This window comes from Aquarana catesbeiana, linkage group LG03 (genome assembly GCF_042186555.1).
Source record: "Aquarana catesbeiana isolate 2022-GZ linkage group LG03, ASM4218655v1, whole genome shotgun sequence".
Classification (NCBI taxonomy): Eukaryota; Metazoa; Chordata; class Amphibia; order Anura; family Ranidae; genus Aquarana; species Aquarana catesbeiana.
In genome coordinates, this window is record NC_133326.1 from 306,412,627 (window position 1) to 306,432,618 (window position 19,992).

Genomic DNA, 19,992 nt, shown 5'->3' on the forward strand with positions numbered 1-19,992 from the left:
TTATTGGTTTGCGCAAAAGTTATAGCGTCTACAAACTAGGGTACATTTTCTGGAATTTACACAGCTTATAGTTTATGACTGCCTATGTCATTTCTTGAGGTGCTAAAATGGCAGGGCAGTACAAAACCCCCCCAAATGACCCCATTTTGGAAAGTAGACACCCCAAGGAAATTGCTGAGAGGCATGTTGAACCCATTGAATATTTATTTTTTTTGTCCCAAGTGATTGAATAATGACAAAAAAAAATAAAAAATTTACAAAAAGTTGTCACTAAATGATATATTGCTCACACAGGCCATGGGCCTATGTGGAATTGCACCCCAAAATACATTCAGCTGCTTCTCCTGAGTACGGGGATACCACATGTGTGGGACTTTTTGGGAGCCTAGCTGCGTACGGGACCCCGAAAACCAATCACCGCCTTCAGGATTTCTAAGGGTGTAAATTTTTGATTTCACTCTTCACCACCTATCACAGTTTCGGAGGCCATGGAATGCCCAGGTGGCACAACCCCCCCCCAAATGACCCCATTTTGGAAAGTAGACACCCCAAGCTATTTGCTGAGAGGCATATTGAGTCCATGGAATATTTTATATTTTGACACAAGTTGCGGGAAAGTGACACTTTTTTTTTTTTGCACAAAGTTGTCACTAAATGATATATTGCTCACACAGGCCATGGGCATATGTGGAATTGCACCCCAAAATACATTTAGCTGCTTCTCCTGAGTATGGGGATACCACATGTGTGGGACTTTTTGGGAGCCTAGCCGCGTACGGGGCCCCGAAAACCAATCACCGCCTTCATCGTTTTTAAGGGCGTGAATTTTTGATTTTACTCTTCACTGCCTATCACCGTTTCGGAGGCCATGGAATGCCCAGGTGGCACAAAACCCCCCCAAATGACCCCATTTTGGAAAGTAGACACCCCAAGCTATTTGCTGAGAGGCATGGTGAGTATTTTGCAGCTCTCATTTGTTTTTGAAAATGAAGAAAGACAAGAAAAAATATTTTTTTTTTCTTTTTTCAATTTTCAAAACTTTGTGACAAAAAGTACTCACTATACCTCTCAGCAAATAGCTTGGGGTGTCTACTTTCCAAAATGGGGTCATTTGGGGGGGGGTTGTGCCACCTGGGCATTCCATGGCCTCCGAAACTGTGATAGGCAGTGAAGAGTGAAATAAAAAATTCACGCCCTTAGAAAGCCTGAAGGCGGTGCTTGGTTTTCGGGGTCCCGTACGCGACTAGGCTCCCAAAAAGTCCCACACATGTGGTATCCCAATACTCAGGAGAAGCAACAGAATGCATTTTGGGGTGTAATTTCACATATTCCCATGGCATGTTTGAGCAATATATCATTTAGTGACAACTTTGTGCAAAAAAAAAAAAAAAAAAATGTGTCTCTTTCCCGCAACTTGTGTCGCAATATAAAATATTCCATGGACTCGACATGCCTCTCAGCAAATAGCTTGGGGTGTCTACTTTCCAAAATGGGGTCATTTGGGGGGGTTTTGAACTGTCCTGGCATTTTATGCACAACATTTAGAAGCTTATGTCACACATCACCCACTCTTCTAACCACTTGAAGACAAAGCCCTTTCTGACACTTTTTGATTACATGAAAAAGTTATTTTTTTTTGCAAGAAAATTACTTTGAACCCCCAAACATTATATATTTTTTTAAAGCAAATGCCCTACAGATTAAAATGGTGGGTGTTTCATTATTTTTTTTCACACAGTATTTGCGCAGAGATTTTTCAAATGCATTTTTTGGGGAAAAAAAAACACACTTTTTAAAATTTTTATGCACTAAAACACACTATATTGCCCAAATGTTTGATGAAATAAAAAAGATGATCTTAGGCCGAGTACATGGATTCCAAACATGACATGCTTTACAATTGTGCACAAACGTGCAGTGGCAACAAAATAAATACATTTTTAAAAGCCTTTAAAAGCCTTTACAGGTTACCACTTTAGATTTACAGAGGAGGTCTACTGCTAAAATTACTGCCCTCGATCTGACCTTCGTGGTGATACCTCACATGCATGGTGCAATTGCTGTTTACGTTTGACGACAGACCGCCGCTTGCGTTCGCCTTAGCGCAAGAGCAGGGGGCGACAGGGGTGCTTTTTTTTTTTTTTTTCTTTATTATTTTTTTGCTTTTTTATCTTATTTTTAAACTGTTCCTTTCATTTTTTTTTTTTTTTTTAATCATTTTTATTGTTATCTCGGGGAATGTAAATATCCCCTATGATAGCAATAGGTAGTGACAGGTACTCTTTTTTGAAAAAATTGGGGTCTATTAGACCCTAGATCTCTCCTCTGCCCTCAAAGCATCTGACCACACCAAGATCGGTGTAATAAAATGCTTCCCCAATTTCCCAATGGCGCTATTTACATCCGGCGAAATCTAAGTCATAAAATGCTCGTAGCTTCCGGTTTCTTAGGCCATAGAGATGGGCACAAGTGGCTGCACTTGATGGGCACAAGTAGCTGCATTTGAGTCGCACAAGCGGCGGAATTTGACAGGCACAATTGGCTGCATTTCATGGGCACAGGTGGCTGCATATGATGGGTACAAGTGGCTGCATATGATGGGCACAAGTGGTTGCATATGATGAGCACAAGTGGTTGCATATGATGGGCACAAGTGGCTGCATATGATGGGAACAAGTGGCTGCATTTGACAGGCACAAGTGGCTGCATACGATGGGCACAAGTGGCTGCATACGATGGGCACAAGTGGCTGCATATGATGGGCACAAGTGGCTGCATTTGATGGGCACAAGTGGCTGCATATGATGGGCACAAGTGGCTGCATATGATGGGCACAAGTGGCTGCATTTGATGGCACAAGTGGATGCATATGATGGGCACAAGTGGATGCATATGATGGGCACAAATGGCTGCATAAGATGGGCACAAGTGGCTACATTTGATGGGCACAAGTGGCTGCATATGATGGGCACAAGTGGCTGCATATGATGGGCACAAGTGGCTGCATTTGATGGCACAAGTGGATGCATATGATGGGCACAAGTGGATGCATATGATGGGCACAAATGGCTACATTTGATGGGCACAAGTGGCTGCATTTGATGGGCACAAGTGGCTGCATATGATGGGCACAAGTGGCTGCATATGATGGGCACAAGTGGCTGCGTTTGATGGGCAGAATGGCTGCATATGATGGGCACAAGTGGCTGTGTTTGATGGGCACAATGGCTGTATAAGATGTGTGTGTATATATAAACACACACACATACATACTTAACAAGATACATATATATAACAAGAGATATATACAGTGGGGACGGAAAGTATTCAGACCCCCTTAATTTTTTCACTCTTTGTTATATTGCAGCCATTTGCTCAAATCATTTAAGTTCATTTTTTTCCTCATTAATGTACACACAGCACCCCATATTGACATAAAAACACAGAATTGTTGACATTTTTGCAGATTTATTAAAAAAAGAAAAACTGAAATATTACATGGTCCTAAGTATTCAGACCCTTTGCTGTGACACTCATATATTTAACTCAGATGCTGTCCATTTCTTCTGATCATAAGATCAGACGGTTCTACACCTTCATTTGAGTCCAGCTGTGTTTGATTATACTGATTGGACTTGCTTAGGAAAGCCACACACCTGTCTATATAAGACCTTACAGCTCACAGTGCATGTCAGAGCAAATGAGAATCATGAGGTCAAAGGAACTGCCTGAAGAGCTCAGAGACAGAATTGTGGCAAGGCACAGATCTGGCCAAGGTTACAAAAAAATATCTGCTGCACTTAGGCCCCTTTCACACTGAGGCGTTGAAAAACCGCGGTAAAAACGATGAGCGATATTAGCGTGGTTTTACGGCGTTTTTGCTGCGTTAGCGTTAAAAATAGCGCTAACGCCCATGCGTTTTAATTGCGTTTTTATAGCATTTTTTAAGCATTAGTGTCAGCAAACCTGTCCATGTGACCATGTGACCATGCGGTCATGTGACCTTCCCACAGCTTCTAGGCGGTTTTAAAGCGGTATTACCGCGGTTTTACAGCATTTCCCATTAATTTCAATTGGGATAGACATTTTTACAGTGCTATTTTATGCACCCAAAAGATGCTCCAAAAAAGCTGTTTGCAGCCAGTGCAACGCCTCAGTATGAAAGGTTGCACTGAGATACATGGGGGGACGTTTTTCATGCGGTATTTAGGCGGTAATTTTAGCGCTAAAATGCCTGAAAAATGCCTCAGTGTGAAAGGGGCCTTAGACCCCTTTCACACCAAGGCGTTTTTGCAGCGCTCATAAAACGCTCCCCATGCATCTCAATGGACCCTTTCACACTGAGGCATTGCGCTGGTGGGGCGTTGAGAAAAGTCCTGCAAGCAGCATCTTTGGAACAGCTTTTGGGCGTTGAAAAAAGCACTTCAAAAACGCCCCTCTCCATTGAAATGAATTGAAAACGCTGTAAAAACGCCTGAATAGCGCCTATAATCCGCCCTGAGCTGTAGAAAATTCATATGATCTCACAAAAAGGTAAACATGCAAGCATAAAAGAGAGCATCTACAACAACAGGACTGAAATTGTGGGAAGATCAGAATGATTAAACAGACCATCAAAGTGCCAAAAAAACTAAATTAAAGTGCTAAAAAAAGATTAGAAGTAAAACAAGAAACTGCTTGTTACTTTACAAGACACTGCTTGTTTTACACGATCTCACAAAGGATAAACATGCAAGCAGAAAGATAGCATTAATAACACATGCTTCAATAACGCTTGAAAAACGCTGTTAAAACGCCTGCAGCGTTGCGTTAATTTTACCGCTAGCGCCCCTAAAATGCGGTAAAAACCTAATAACGCTAAGGCGTTTTAGAGCGTTTTTGAAGCGCCTTGGTGTGAAAGGGGTCTTAAGGTTCCTAAGAGCACAGTGGCCTCCATAATCCTTAAATGGAAGACGTTTGGGATGACCAGGACCCTTCCTAAAGCTGGCTGTCCGGCCAAACTGAGCTATCGGGGGAGGATAGCCTTGGTGAGAGAGGTAAAGAAGCACCCAAAGATCATTGTGGCTGAGCTCCAGAGATGCGGTTGGGAGATGGAAGAAAGTTGTAGAAAGTCAACCATCACTGCAGCCCTCCACCAGTTGGGGCTTTATGGCAGAGTGGCCCGACAGAAGCCTCTCCTCAGTGCAAGACACATGAAAGCCCGCAGGGAGTTTGCTACAAAAACACCTGAAGGACTCCAAGATGGTGAGAAATAAGATTATCTGGTCTGATGAGACCTAGATAGAACTTTTTGGCCTTAATTCTAAGCGGTATGTGTGGAGAAAACCAGGCACTGCTCATCACCTGTTCAATACAGTCCCAACAGTGAAGCATGGTGGTGGCAGCATCATGCTGTGGGGGTGTTTTTCAGCTGCAGGGACAGGACGACTGGTTGCAATCGAGAGAAAGATGAAAGCGGCCAAGTACAGGAATATCCTGGACGAAAACCTTCTCCAGAGTGCTCAGAACCTCAGACTGGGCTGAAGGTTTACCTTCCAATAGGGATGAGCCGAACACCCCCCTGTTCGGTTCGCACCAGAACATGCGAACAGGAAAAAAGTTCGTTCGAACACACGAACACCGTTAAAGTCTATGGGACACGAACATGAATAAACAAAAGTGCTAATTTTAAAGGCTAATATGCAAGTTATTGTCATAAAAAGTGTTTGGGGATCTGGGTCCTGCCCCAGGGGACATGGATCAATGCAAAAAAAAGTTTTAAAAACGGCCGTTTTTTCAGGAGCAGTGATTTTAATAATGCTTAAAGTCAAACAATAAAAGTGTAATATCCCTTTAAATTTCGTACCTGGGGGGTGTCTATAGTATGCCTGTAAAGGGGCGCATGTTTCCTGTGTTTAGAACAGTCTGACAGCAAAATGACATTTTGAAGGAAAAAACTCATTTTAACTACCCGCGGCTATTGCATTGCCGACAATACACATAGAAGTTCATTGATAAAAACGGCATGGGAATTCCCCAAAGGGGAACCCCGAACCAAAATTAAAAAAAAAAAATGACGTGGGAGTCCTCCTAAATTCCATACCAGGCCCTTCAGGTCTGGTATGGATATTAAGGGGAACCCCGGCCAAAATTAAAAAAAAAAAATGACGTGGGGTTCCCCCTAAATTCCATACCAGACCCTTCAGGTCTGGTATGGATTTTAAGGGGAACCCCGCGGCAAAAAAAAAAAAAAAAAAACGGCGTGGGGTCCCCCCAAAACTCCATACCAGACCCTTATCCGAGCACGCAACCTGGCAGGCCGCAGGAAAAGAGGGGGGGACGAGAGTGCGGCCCCCCTCCCTCCTGAACCGTACCAGGCCACATGCCCTCAACATTGGGAGGGTGCTTTGGGGTAGCCCCCCAAAACACCTTGTCCCCATGTTGATGAGGACAAGGGCCTCATCCCCACAACCCTGGCCGGTGGTTGTGGGGGTCTGCGGGCGGGGGGCTTATCGGAATCTGGAAGCCCCCTTTAACAAGGTGACCCCCAAATCCCGGCCCCCCCCTGTGTGAAATGGTAAGGGGGTACATAAGTACCCCTACCATTTCACGAAAAAAGTGTCAAAAATGTTAAAAATGACAAGAGACAGTTTTTGACAATTCCTTTATTTAAATGCTTCTTCTTTCTTCTATCTTCCTTCATCTTCTGGTTCTTCTGGTTCTTCTGGCTCTTCTGGTTCTTCCTCCGGCGTTCTCATCCAGCATCTCCTCCGCGGCGTCTTCTATTTTCTTCTCCTCGGGCCGCTCCGCACCCATGGCATGGGGGGGAGGCTCCCGCTCTTCTCTTCTTCTTTTCTTCTCTTCTTCTCTTCTTCATTTTCTTCTCCGGGCCGCTCCGCAATCCATGCTGGCATGGAGGGAGGCTCCCGCTGTGTGACGGCACTCCTCGTCTGACAGTTCTTAAATAACGGGGGGCGGGGCCACCCGGTGACCCCGCCCCACTCTGACGCACGGTGACTTGACGGGACTTCCCTGTGACGTCACGGGGAATGCCACAGGGAAGTCCCGTCATGTCCCGTGCGTCAGAGGGGGGCGGGGTCACCGGGTGGTCCCCCGTTATTTAAGAACTGTCAGACGAGGAGCGCCGTCACACAGCGGGAGCCTCCCTCCATGCCAGCATGGATTGCGGAGCGGCCCGGAGAAGAAAATGAAGAAGAGAAGAAGAGAAGAAAAGAAGAAGAGAAGAGTGGGAGCCTCCCCCCCATGCCATGGGTGCGGAGCGGCCCGAGGAGAAGAAGATAGAAGACGCCGCAGAGGAGATGCTGGACGAGAACGCCGGAGGAAGAACCAGAAGAGCCAGAAGAACCAGAAGAACCAGAAGATGAAGGAAGATAGAAGAAAGAAGAAGCATTTAAATAAAGGAATTGTCAAAAACTGTCTCTTGTCATTTTTAACATTTTTGACACTTTTTTCGTGAAATGGTAGGGGTATAAGTACCCCCTTACCATTTCACACAGGGGGGGGGCCGGGATCTGGGGGTCACCTTGTTAAAGGGGGCTTCCAGATTCCGATAAGCCCCCCGCCCGCAGACCCCCACAACCACCGGCCAGGGTTGTGGGGATGAGGCCCTTGTCCTCATCAACATGGGGACAAGGTGTTTTGGGGGGCTACCCCAAAGCACCCTCCCAATGTTGAGGGCATGTGGCCTGGTACGGTTCAGGAGGGAGGGGGGGCCGCACTCTCGTCCCCCCCTCTTTTCCTGCGGCCTGCCAGGTTGCGTGCTCGGATAAGGGTCTGGTATGGATTTTTGGGGGGACCCCACGCCGTTTTTTTTTTTTTTTTTTGGCGCGGGGTTCCCCTTAAAATCCATACCAGACCTGAAGGGTCTGGTATGGAATTTAGGGGGAACCCCACGTCATTTTTTTTTAAATTTTGGTCGGGGTTCCCCTTAATATCCATATCAGACCTGAAGGGCCTGGTATGGAATTTAGGGGGACTCCCACGTCATTTTTTTTTTTTAAATTTTGGTTCGGGGTTCCCCTTTGGGGAATTCCCATGCCGTTTTTATCAATGAACTTCTATGTGTATTGTCGGCAATGCAATAGCCGCGGGTAGTTTTAAATGAGTTTTTTCCTTCAAAATGTCATTTTGCTGTCAGACTGTTCTAAACACAGGAAACATGCGCCCCTTTACAGGCATACTATAGACACCCCCCAGGTACGAAATTTAAAGGGATATTACACTTTTATTGATTGACTTTAAGCATTATTAAAATCATTGCTCCTGAAAAAACGGCCGTTTTTAAAACTTTTTTTTGCATTGATCCATGTCCCCTGGGGCAGGACCCAGGTCCCCAAACACTTTTTATGACAATAACTTGCATATTAGCCTTTAAAATTAGCACTTTTGATTTCTCCCATAGACTTTTAAAGGGTGTTCCGCGGCATTCGAATTTGCCGCGAACACCCCAAATTGTTCGCTGTTCGGCGAACTTGCGAACAGCCAATGTTCGAGTCGAACATGAGTTCGACTCGAACTCGAAGCTCACCCCTACCTTCCAACAAGACAATGACCCTAAGCACACAGCTAAAATAACAAAGGAGTGGCTTCACAACAACTCTGTGACCTCTGTGACTGTTCTTGAATGGCCCAGCCAGAGCCCTGACTTAAACCCAATTGAGCATCAAAAGGGTGCTTCTACTAAATACTGAGCAAAGGGTCTGAATACTTAGGACCACGTGATATTTTAGTTTTTCTTTTTTTAATAAATCTGCAAAAATGTCAACAATTCTGTGTTTTTCTGTCAATATGGGGTGCTGTGTGTACATTAATGAGGAAAAAAATGATTTTAGAAAATGGCTGCAATATAACAAAGAGTGAAAAATGTAAGGGGGTCTGAATACTATATATATATACACACATAAATACATACATACACACACCACAAGATACATACATAACGAGATATATATATATATATATATATATATATATATATATATATATATATATATATTTTTTTTTTTTTTATTATTATGTATATATATCTGCACAGAAAGAAACAAATGATTTCATTTACAATTAGTATATTTTTAAAGCTATTACCTTTTGCAGCAGATTTCTGTATTTCTTGAATAATATTCCTTGCTGTACATGCAGTATATTTCCTGGAGGGATAAGGGGAGGAAAGGTTTGCATAGCTAAGGGGCGGCAACTTCGTCTGATACTGCCGTTGCTATGGGAACCTGACCTGAAACCTATTACACTGCTTGTGCTGCACTGAGCATGTGCGAGATCTGCAAGGATGAGATCCAGGAATAAATTCAGTCTGGCTTCAGATGCCCACACTTGAGATGACCACAGCCTGCTGGAAGTTTATAAAGTAACAAACTAATGCTATAAACTAACAAAACGGACCTTAGTTTACAGACTAACTTTACTAGAATATATTAAGCTTGTGCATTATAGGGGTATTTTTATTTAAAAAGTATAAATTAGAACATCGCTTTAATTACCCTTTTCACTTTTTTGTGCCTCATGGGGAGTGGTATCTGGGGCTCCATTGTTAAGAGCATGTGGATGGCTAAGGTATAGAGGGAGGGCATAAGCTTCTTGCCCTCTTTCATACCAGACCCTACCAGACAGGGTGTTTTTTTTAGTCCCCCCATTACTTAACATCACCTTAAACTACACTATATTGTCAAAAGTATTGTGACACCTGCCTTTACATGCACATGAACATTAATGGCACCCCAGTCTTAAGCCCCATACACACTATCAGATTTTCTGCTGATTTTTGTCTTCAGATTTACCAAAACCATGTAGTGCAAGGGCCTGCTTGATTGCATACAAATTGAAACTCCTAAGGTTTGACCTCATGGGGGGTGGTATCTGGGGCTCCATTGTTAAGAGCATGTGGATGGCTATGGTTTAGAGGGAGGGCATAAGCTTCTTGCCCTCTTTCTTGGCCTGCCAGGTTGCATACTCAACTAAGAGTCTGATATGGATAGTTTGTGATTGGAGCTCCCCATTTGGGATCCCCATTAAAATTCACAACAGACCAAAAAATAAAAAAGTGGGGCCCCCCAAATTTCATATCAGACCCTACCAGACAGGGTGTTTTTTTTAGTCCCCCCATTACTTAACATCACCTTAAACTACACTATATTGTCAAAAGTATTGTGACACCTGCCTTTACATGCACATGAACATTAATGGCACCCCAGTCTTAAGCCCCATACACACTATCAGATTTTCTGCTGATTTTTGTCTTCAGATTTACCAAAACCATGTAGTGCAAGGGCCTGCTTGATTGCATACAAATTGAAACTCCTAAGGTTTGACCTCATATTATATGGTTTTGGTAAATCTGAAGACAAAAATCAGCAGAAAATCTGAGTGTGTATGGGGCTTTAGTCTGTAGTGTTCAATATTGAGTTTGCCCACCCTTTGCAGCTATAAGAGCTGAAACTATTCTGGGAAGGCTGCCCACAAGGTTTAGAAGTGTGTCTTGGGGAATGTTTGACCATTTTTCCAGAAGCGCATTTGTGAGGCCAGGCACTGATGTTGGACAAGAAGGCTGGGCTCGCAGTTTCTGCTCTAATTCATCCCAAAGGTGTTCTATTGGGTTGAGGTCAGGACTTTGGGCACTGGTCCAAATCCTTTGGTGTAGGGGGATTATGGTGTGGGGTTGGGTTGCTTTAAGGGGTTGGGCTCACGCCCCTTAGCTCCAGTGAAGGGAACTCTTAAGGCGTCAGCATTCCAAGACATTTTGGACAATTTCATGCTCCCAACTTTGTGGGAACAGTTTGGGGATGGCCCCTTCTCATTTGAACATGACTGCGCACCAGTGCACAAAGCAAGGTCCATAAAGACATAGATGAACGAGTTTGGTGAGTCCTGACCTCAACCATTATTAAAAATGTTGTCCCTCCATATAATTTTTTTTTTTTTTTTTTGGTATCTATTTGCTAAGGCACTTTCCAGCCCCCAAGCTGTTTGTTGACAATATCGTTGCTATTAGCCTAGAAAATGACCATTACTAGTTTTTAACATTCGGTTCCCAATTACTTCAATTGGGTTTGGATTCAGCACCCAAACGTCAGTAAAGTTTGCCAAACTTGCCTTATACCAAAAACCATGAATGCTCAACTTACCCCTACTACACAGTGATCTTTGCAGATAGCATAGTATTTGACAATTTCGATTAAATAAAGAGAGTCCAGTTAAAGCAGTGCACAGTACGAGGAGAGCCTAATTCAAATGTGGGATCCACTCACAGGTGCCCAGGCTCAGTGTGACCATTCACACCAGAACAGGATATGCAAAAAGATGGAGCCAGCAACACTATCATCCGTATGCATATTTATTGACTACATCATGAAAAAAAAAAACAAAAAACAAAAACGTTTCCGCAAGAGCCTTAGTTGTAGCAAGATTAGATAAATGTATATAATGTTTTCAGAACCTGTGGGTACAGATTGCTAAAAAAATAAATAAAAAGGTTGTGTATTCTCTAATTTGAGATGGAAAAAATAGAGTGTCCCTTATTGTTTTTGCTATGGGTTTTCCTCACAAATTGTTAAAACAAGGCACCTCAGAGAAAAAACTTTTTTCTTAAAAACAATAACTTTACTCTTCAGTGTAAATAAACTACATTATATTACATGGTGAACACTAACTAAACCAAGGACAGTCTGCACAGGAAAAGAAATGTATTAGCAGATGGGTAGTGGTTTCACAGTAACTGAAAAACAGATTTTTCTTTTTTTATATATTTTGTCTTCTCTTTAAATTAAAAACATTCTGTGTACAATAACACAACTGAGAACATCATAATAAAAGTTAATGTCAGTTCGATAAACTTCGCTCTCAATCTATTATTTGCAGCATTCAATCTCTTGTATCATAAAATAATTCTGATGCCTCCTCCCTCCCTCTCAGTCTGCTAGCACCTCAGATGGGAGAACAATAAAATAAAGATGACCTTTTCCATGACTTCCAGTTTTTCTTCATTATTAAACAGGGTAGGAACATCACCGGTGCTCAGGATCATGTTGATGTCTTCCAAAAATGACTCATCCTATTGCAAGTAAGAAAATTGCTCATTTACAATTCAAATAATAAAAGTATCTCTTAAAAATCCTTTCAGTATTCATTTATTTCTTACATTTTTTGTACAGTCAAGTTATTTGCCAAACAGATTTATAGTTTGAAGCCCCTTCTTTCTTCATCTGCTTTAACGAGCATTCATGAAACTACTATCATCCTCATAATGTGCATTTTGAGAACTAAAACAGGCAATTTACTGAACAGCTTTGCACAGCAATGATATTACAGTTCAATAGCAAAAGAATCCCTCTGTTTTTAAGTGTCTATTATTACTGCCTGCATAACAAAGGATTTATTATCTTTATCTCTCTTATGCTCTGACTAGGCGCTGCGTATAGTTCTTGTATAAAAATTTTCCTGATTTATGCTAACATTGTTTTGCTTTACCTTTATTTGATGCTCAGCAAACAGAAACACAGTTGGAGACCCATTTTGTCCAGCAGCTCGCAGCACCTTTTTCAGATCGTCCCTCCATTCATTGACTGAATATGATTTCTGAATACTAACTTGATGGAGCTCAATATCTGCCATGAATGCAGCCAGCTTTGTAACTGACTGCCGTCCAGTCCCCCCAATTCCTGTTCATATGAGAAGAATAAGAATGAAAGATTTGGTCAATTTCACTTTGCTGTCTAAAATGTTATCAGAATTTTCTGTCTTGTGATAGGTAGATAGATAGATAGATAGATAGATAGATAGATAGATAGATAGATAGATAGATAGATAGATAGATAGATAGATAGATATGCCTACTATTTTTCATTATGTCGTTTTAGTGAAAGTACACAGGTACATGTTAACCAATGTCATCACAATCAAAAGATTGAACTAAGAAACATGTAAAAGTGTTATAATTTAGTGAAGTATACAGGTGAATTTTTCTTTTTTAGCAATAAAAAACAACAGTTTAGAGCAGTCAAAAGTCAAAAAATATATATTCTCTTTCCCATTCACTCTCTCTCTTTATATATACTGTATACAGCATATATCATACATATATTTATATATATATATATATATATTTATATATATATATATATATATATATATATATATATATATATATATATATATATATATATATATATATTATGGAAGAGTCCTGGGGCCATAATAAAAAAAAAACAGAATTCTGACTTTGAAACTCAGAATTCTGAGATTGAAATTCAGAATTGTAAGTTTAAAAAAAAAAAATTTTCTACAGAATTCTGAGATTAAAATTCAGAATTCTGAGTTTTCAAGTCAAAATTCTGAGATTCATAGTCAGTATTCTGAGATTACAAGTCAGAATTCTGAGATTCAAAGTCAGAATTCTGAGATTCAAAGTCAGAATTCTGAGATTCAAAGTCAGAATTCTGAGTTTCAAAGTCAGAATTCTGAGTTTCAAAGTCAGAATTCTGAGATTCAAAGTCAGAATTCTGAGATTCAAAGTCAGAATTCTGAGTTTATAAATATAGTAGTCTCTATTAGGATTTTAGGACCAATGAGCAATAATGTAGTAACACCCGCAGACCATCATTCTGCAGACATACATGTCTTCTGCCCTGCTCTGTATATGGATATGTAAATCTATCTTAGTTACAGCACGCAGTGTAGGGAAGCAGGCAGTGCTGGGTTCTCTGGTTGCTCTGCTGTCTTATCCTTCTCTGTCATCTGCTCCAACATTGTGTGTGAGTGGGGGGGACACACAGCTTCCATAGATAACAGAACATAATGACCAGCACAGCACAGCTCTGCACCCCAACTTGTAGGAAACATTGCACTATTGCCCCTACATGAGGGAATTGTGAATGGCTAGAAGGCAGCAGGACAATGTGTGTCTATGGTCATAATGGATTGATCATAGCAATTACTTGTCTGGATTAATAGAGTTGTTTCACAAACAATTAACCTCATATTAAATATAAAAGCAAAGGCAAACAAATAATGAGAGATAGCATACTTAGCAGGCTTATATTGGTGAAGTTGTTGGTTCTAATCCAGGGGAGGGAATTTTTTACATATATTTTAAAATATGAGAGTGAGGGCTTAAATTGTATTTTATCCATATATCCAAATTGATTTCAAGGTATATTAACAAAGAAACACTGATATATTGAGCACACAAAGTTGTAGTATATGCTGGTTACTATAAATTAGAGAGTAGAGATTTCAAAGAAAAAACTGTGTATATATTATTAGGGTGATCAGATGGGATCATTAGGGTGTCATCTACAGTTTCCCCGGGGGCAGTTCACAATTTCAGGAGACCGGTCATAACGGATCGATCATAGCAATTATTTGTCTGGACTAATAATTATTTCCCAAAGGATTAACCTCATATTAAACATAAAAAGCAATTATTAAGAACCCTTAAGTGATAGTATAGTGGTTAGAGTAACAGGTTTATATTGTTGAAAGTTGTAGGTTCTAATCCAGTTCAGAGCATGTTTTTTAATTATATATATATATATATATTGTCAATATATTGATTTTATATTAAACATATTTTAAACTTTGAAATAGTGAGGGCTTAAATTGTATTTTATTGATATATCTAAATTGATTTCAAGGTATATTAACAAAGACATATTGATAAAATTGTATATGCTAACTACTATAAATTAGAGAGTAGGGATTTTTTACAAATCTGTGTATATATTAGGATGATTTTGGTGACATGGGGCCAGTTCTCAATTTCAGGAGATTGTCCCTGGAAGCTGCATGATAACCATCATGTCTCACAACTCAGCCCTGGGCTCTGCACTATAAGGTAATCTGTGTGTACTACAAAGTACATGCCGATATCTCCCCTTCACTGATTAGCTGTAGGTTATCCCCACTGACACATATGCAGCGCCATTTTCCTATTACCTACACTGTTGACACAGGGAAATTGTTTCCAGCTAATGACACAACCGATGCAGGGTCATTATGTTCCATCCGGTGACACCACCGATGCAGGGTCATTTTGTTCCATCCAGTGACACCACCGATGCAGGGTCATTATTCCATCCAGTGACACCATCGATGCAGGGTCATTTTTTCCATCCAATGACATCACTGATGCAGGGTCATTTTTTTCCATCCTGTGACACCACCGATGCAGGGTCATTTTGTTTCCATCTAGTGACACCACCAATGCAGGGTCATTTTTTTCATCCAGTGACACCACTGATGCAGGGTCATTATTCCATCCAGTGACACCATTGATGCAGGGTCATTTTTTCCATCCAATGACACCACCGATACAGGGTCCTTTTTTTCCATCCTGTGACACCACCAATGCAGGGTCATTTTGTTTCCATCTAGTGACACCACCGATGCAGGGCCATTTTTTTAAATTCAGTGACACCACCGATGCAGGGTCATTATTCCATCCAGTGACATCACCGATGCAGGGTCATTTTTCCATCCAGTGACACCACCGATGCAGGGTCATTTTGTTTCCATCTAGTGACACCACCGATGCAGGGTCATTTTTTTCATCCAGTGACACCACCGATGCAGGGTCATTTTGCCATCCAGTGACACCACCGATGCAGGGTCATTTTGTACACAGTTTTTTCAACTTTTTGTGCTCAATATATCAGTGTGTCTTTGTTAATATACCTTGAAATCAATTTGGATATATTGATAAAATACAATTTAAGCCCTCACTATCTCATATTTTAAAAATATATATAAAAAATTCCCTCACCTGGATTAGAACCCACAACTTCACCAATAGAAGCCCACTGGTCTAACCGCTATGCTATCTCCCATTAGTTGTTTGGGGTTGCTTTTATGTTTAATATGAGGTTCATTGTTTGTGAAACAACTTTATTAGTCCAGACAAGTAATTGCTATGATCAATCCGTTACGACCATAGACATACATTGTCCTGCTGCCTTCTAGCCATTCACAATCCCCTGCCCATTGTGTTCTGTTATCTATGGAAGCTGTGTCCCCCCCACTCATACACAATACACATGTTTTCAGCATGGCTCTTTATGTTGGAGCAGATGACAGAGAAGGATAAGACAGCAGAGGAACCAGAGAACCCAGCACTGCCTGCTTCCCTATACTGCGTGCTATTAATAAGATAGATTTACATATTCAAATACATAGCAGAAGGCATGTATGTCTGCAGAATGATGGTCTGTAGGTGTTACTATATTATTGCTCATTGGTCCTAAAATCTTCCTAATAAAGACTACTATATTTATAAACTCAGAATTCTGACTTTGAATCTCAGAATTCTGACTTTGAATCTCAGAATTCTGACTTTTAAACTTAGAATTCTGACTTTTGAATCTCAGAATTGTGTAGAATTTTTTTTTAACCTCACGATTCTGACTTTCAATCTCAGAATTCTGAGTTTCAAACTCAGAATTCTGTAAAAAAAACAAAAAAAACTGTTTTTTTTCTAACTCATAATTATATATATATATATATATATATATATATATATATATTTTTTTTTTTTTACTGTATTTTTTATTTGATATATTTTTTATTTGAAAGCAGAGTTACCTTTTAATTGTCGTGTTATTTAATATTATATATTGACCAATCAATCAATTTTTATCTGACAAAGCATATCACAGAAATATGATCTTACATATAAGAAATGTGAAAACGTTTTTTCTGGAATTATTAAACTACTTGAAATATTCCATCAACTTTGAAAACCTATATCAGCACATACTAGGCTGGCTCCACCAAGGTATGTTAATAGTTTTTTTTTTTTTTTGTACTTCAAGTTTTATTCAATTTTCAACAGTTACAGAAAGGTAACAAAAAGATTATTACAAAGATACATGTTCAAGCTATGGTATGTATACACCTAGGTGCGTATCTAGAATATGCAAAAAATGTGTTGCATATATGTGCTAATAAAGGAGCTATAGCATGCATATACTTGGTCTTATATATAGGTAGTAACCAAAAAAAGAAAACAGCGTTATCAAATTTAGATTTAATGTAAACCTTATTCTTGCTATCTACAGGGAGTGGGACCAGCAGGCAGTCACACATGTAGTTATATTTTACTACATGGGGAAACTGGGCTCATAATGCTGAGATATGTGGACTGCCTACTTATTATTGAGGAATAAAGATTATAAACGGAGTTGTGAGATTTTGTAAGTAAAAGAGGAATCAGTCCAGCTGTACACTTCTAGGGTCATTGATCCATAAAGTCCAATTCTTGAAACATTTTTCAGTGGTAAGATGGGCTTTGGGAAAGCCGTGTTCCATTTTGAAGTTTTCGTTTAGGATTGTGATCACTTCCTTGATGTCAGGAGGATGAGTACTTTTCCATTTCCTTGCAAGTGCCAACCTTGCAGTGATGAGGATGTGGGTGGCCACTGTTTGAAATTTCCTGGGCCATGTGGGAATCATCAGACCCAGGAGAAGGTCAATGGAAGATAGATTATTTGTTGTGAGTGTTATTGATTGGAGCATTTTTAGTACTTGGTTCCAAAAGACTTTGAGGTGTGGGCACGCCCACCAAATATGGAGTAGAGTTCCTGAAAGGCCGCAGTTTCTCCAGCATAAGTGAGATGTGTTGGGGTGCATCTTGGCAATTCTGGTGGGAGTGTAGTACCAGTGTTAAAAGAGCTTTTGTAAGGATTCCCAATGCGTGGTGCAGTGAGAGGGTTTTGATGGTAAGGATAAAGCCTTGTGCCAATGATTAGATGGAGGGGCTGAAGGAACGTGTTTAGACCATTGCAAGATTTGGGTTTGAGTTGAGTTCTTAGCAGGTTGAGAGAGCAAGCCATAAATATATGAAATTCCCTTAAGTATGCTTTTAGTGGAAGCAAGATATTGTATCATGGGAGATAAAATCTCGTCTTGTGTTATCCATTGTGTTTTATTGAGAAGAGATCTGATCCTGAGATATATATGGAAAGTTCTTGGTGAGAGACCGAAGGTAGCTTGAAGGTCGTTGAATGGGATTAAACTGGACGCATTGAAGAGTTGACCAATGGTGTGAATACCTGCGGCAGTCCATGTACATAGTTGAAGATCTGGTAGAATTAGTGAGCAAGATTTGATTGGAATGAATTGTACAATGGCTTGAGGTAACCCCTGCAGCATTTGAGGAATAGATGTCCATACTCTTAGGGAGGCCGTTATTGTGTCCATAGGAAAGCATTTGGGGTTTGGGGCAAGAAGTGAGGCACAAAGGTATAGTTTTGTGTCTTTGGTTAGCATTTCTGATTCTATTTGTGTCCAGTTGGAAGGAATGGATGAGTTCCACCATAATTTCAATTGGTCTAGAATGACTGCTTTGTAGTATAGGCTAACGTTAGGAGCTCCCAATCCCCCATTCGTGCTGGAGTCATTAAGTTGTGTTGTTTTATCCTGGCCTGTTTGTGCTGACAGATAAAGGAGTTGATGAGAGATTGGAGATTTTGTAGTTGCGTTGAAAGGAATGACACAGGTAGCGTGCGGAAGACATAGAGGATGTGTGGGAGCATGAACATTTTAGCTAATGCAATTCTACCAGCCCATGATACAAAGGGATGATGTATATCATTAGATATTCTTTTAAGCTTTTCTACCAGGTCTACCAAGTTTGTGCGCAGACGATTTTTGCTAGGTGAGGTCAAGCGGATTCCTAAATAGGTTAAAGATGAATCTTTTGACCAGGAAAATGAGGAGTATTTTGAAATGTGTTGTATGGTTGGTTTATCTAGGCCTAGCGCCAGCATAAAAGATTTGCTATGGTTTACTTTATATAAAGATATTGCACTGAACTGGTCGAGGATATATTGAATCTCAGTCAGGGAGCATTTTGGGTCAGTGACGGCGATTATTACGTCGTCTGCGTAAAGACCAATTTTGTGTTCAGTGGTACCAATGTTGATAGAGTGAATCTTTTGGGTCAAGGGTTCCATGATCATGGCAAAAATTAAGGGTGACAGTGGGCAGCCCTGCCTTGTACCGTTCGTGATGTTGAAGGGGTTGGACAATACGCCCGAAGTCCACACTTTGGCACTTGGGGATGTGTATAGGCCGAGTATGGCATAAAGGAGTGTGCCCGATATGCCAAACTTGCTTAAGACCACCTCCATGTAAGTCCATTGTACCCTATCGAATGCCTTCTCTGCATCCAAAGAAAGGAGCAGAGAAGGCATTCGGTTATGTTCTACCCATTGTATGATGTCGATAAATCGCTGGGTCCCGTCTGATGCTTGTCTTCCATGTATGAAACCGACTTGGTCTATATGTATCAATTGATTCATAACCTTGGAGAGTCGGAGAGCTAATATTTTTGCATACAGTTTTGTGTCCATATTTAGTAATGAAATGGGCCTGTAATTCCCTGGGGTGTCAGTTGTTTTACCTGATTTAGGAAGAGTTACTATCAGGGCTTCGAGGCATTCTTTTGGGATTTTCCCTGTAGAGGCATATTGATTAAATGTGGTGCATAAGTGGGGAGAAAGGATGTCATTGAAGTGTTTGTAATACTCATTAGAGAACCCATCCAGTCCTGGGGCTTTGTGTAGTGGAAGGGATTTGACGGCGTTAAAGACTTCTGCTTGTGTGAATGGGATGGACAGCTCGGCTACTTGTGTGGGAGTTAGTGAGGGAAGTTGTATGGACGAGAGAAAGGCTTCTATTTCCTCGGTGCCTGGTGGGGAGGTGGATCTCTGCTCTTGCAAATTGTATAATTGTGTATAGAAGAACGCAAACGTGTTAGCTATGTACAATGGATTGGACATGCACACTCCTTTTGAGTTCAGAAGGTAGGGGATTTTTGTACGCATCTGTTGACGTTTAACTTGTCTGGCCAAGAAGGCTCCAGATTTGTTGCTAAAGGAGTATGAATTTAATTCCAAGCGTTTGACATAGTAGTCAAATTTGTTGTGTAATAATTCACTTATTTTGAGTCTGTAGTCTCTAATCGCATCAAAAGTTGTCTGGTTGGGT

The 19,992-nt window shown here is 40.8% G+C and overlaps 1 protein-coding gene across 1 annotated transcript in view; it reads right to left on the bottom strand.

Annotated features, from left to right (window-relative positions):
* The window catches only part of LOC141133958 (dynein axonemal heavy chain 3-like), a 3,453,856-nt gene that overhangs the window by 1,047,552 nt on the left and 2,386,312 nt on the right, over positions 1-19,992 (bottom strand). Inside the window, exons 49-50 of the mRNA XM_073623563.1 lie at positions 12,478-12,668; positions 11,966-12,061 (exon numbers count right to left, since the gene is read on the bottom strand). Coding sequence (XP_073479664.1) covers positions 11,966-12,061; positions 12,478-12,668 — 287 coding nt within the window. The remainder of the gene's footprint in view (positions 1-11,965; positions 12,062-12,477; positions 12,669-19,992) is intronic.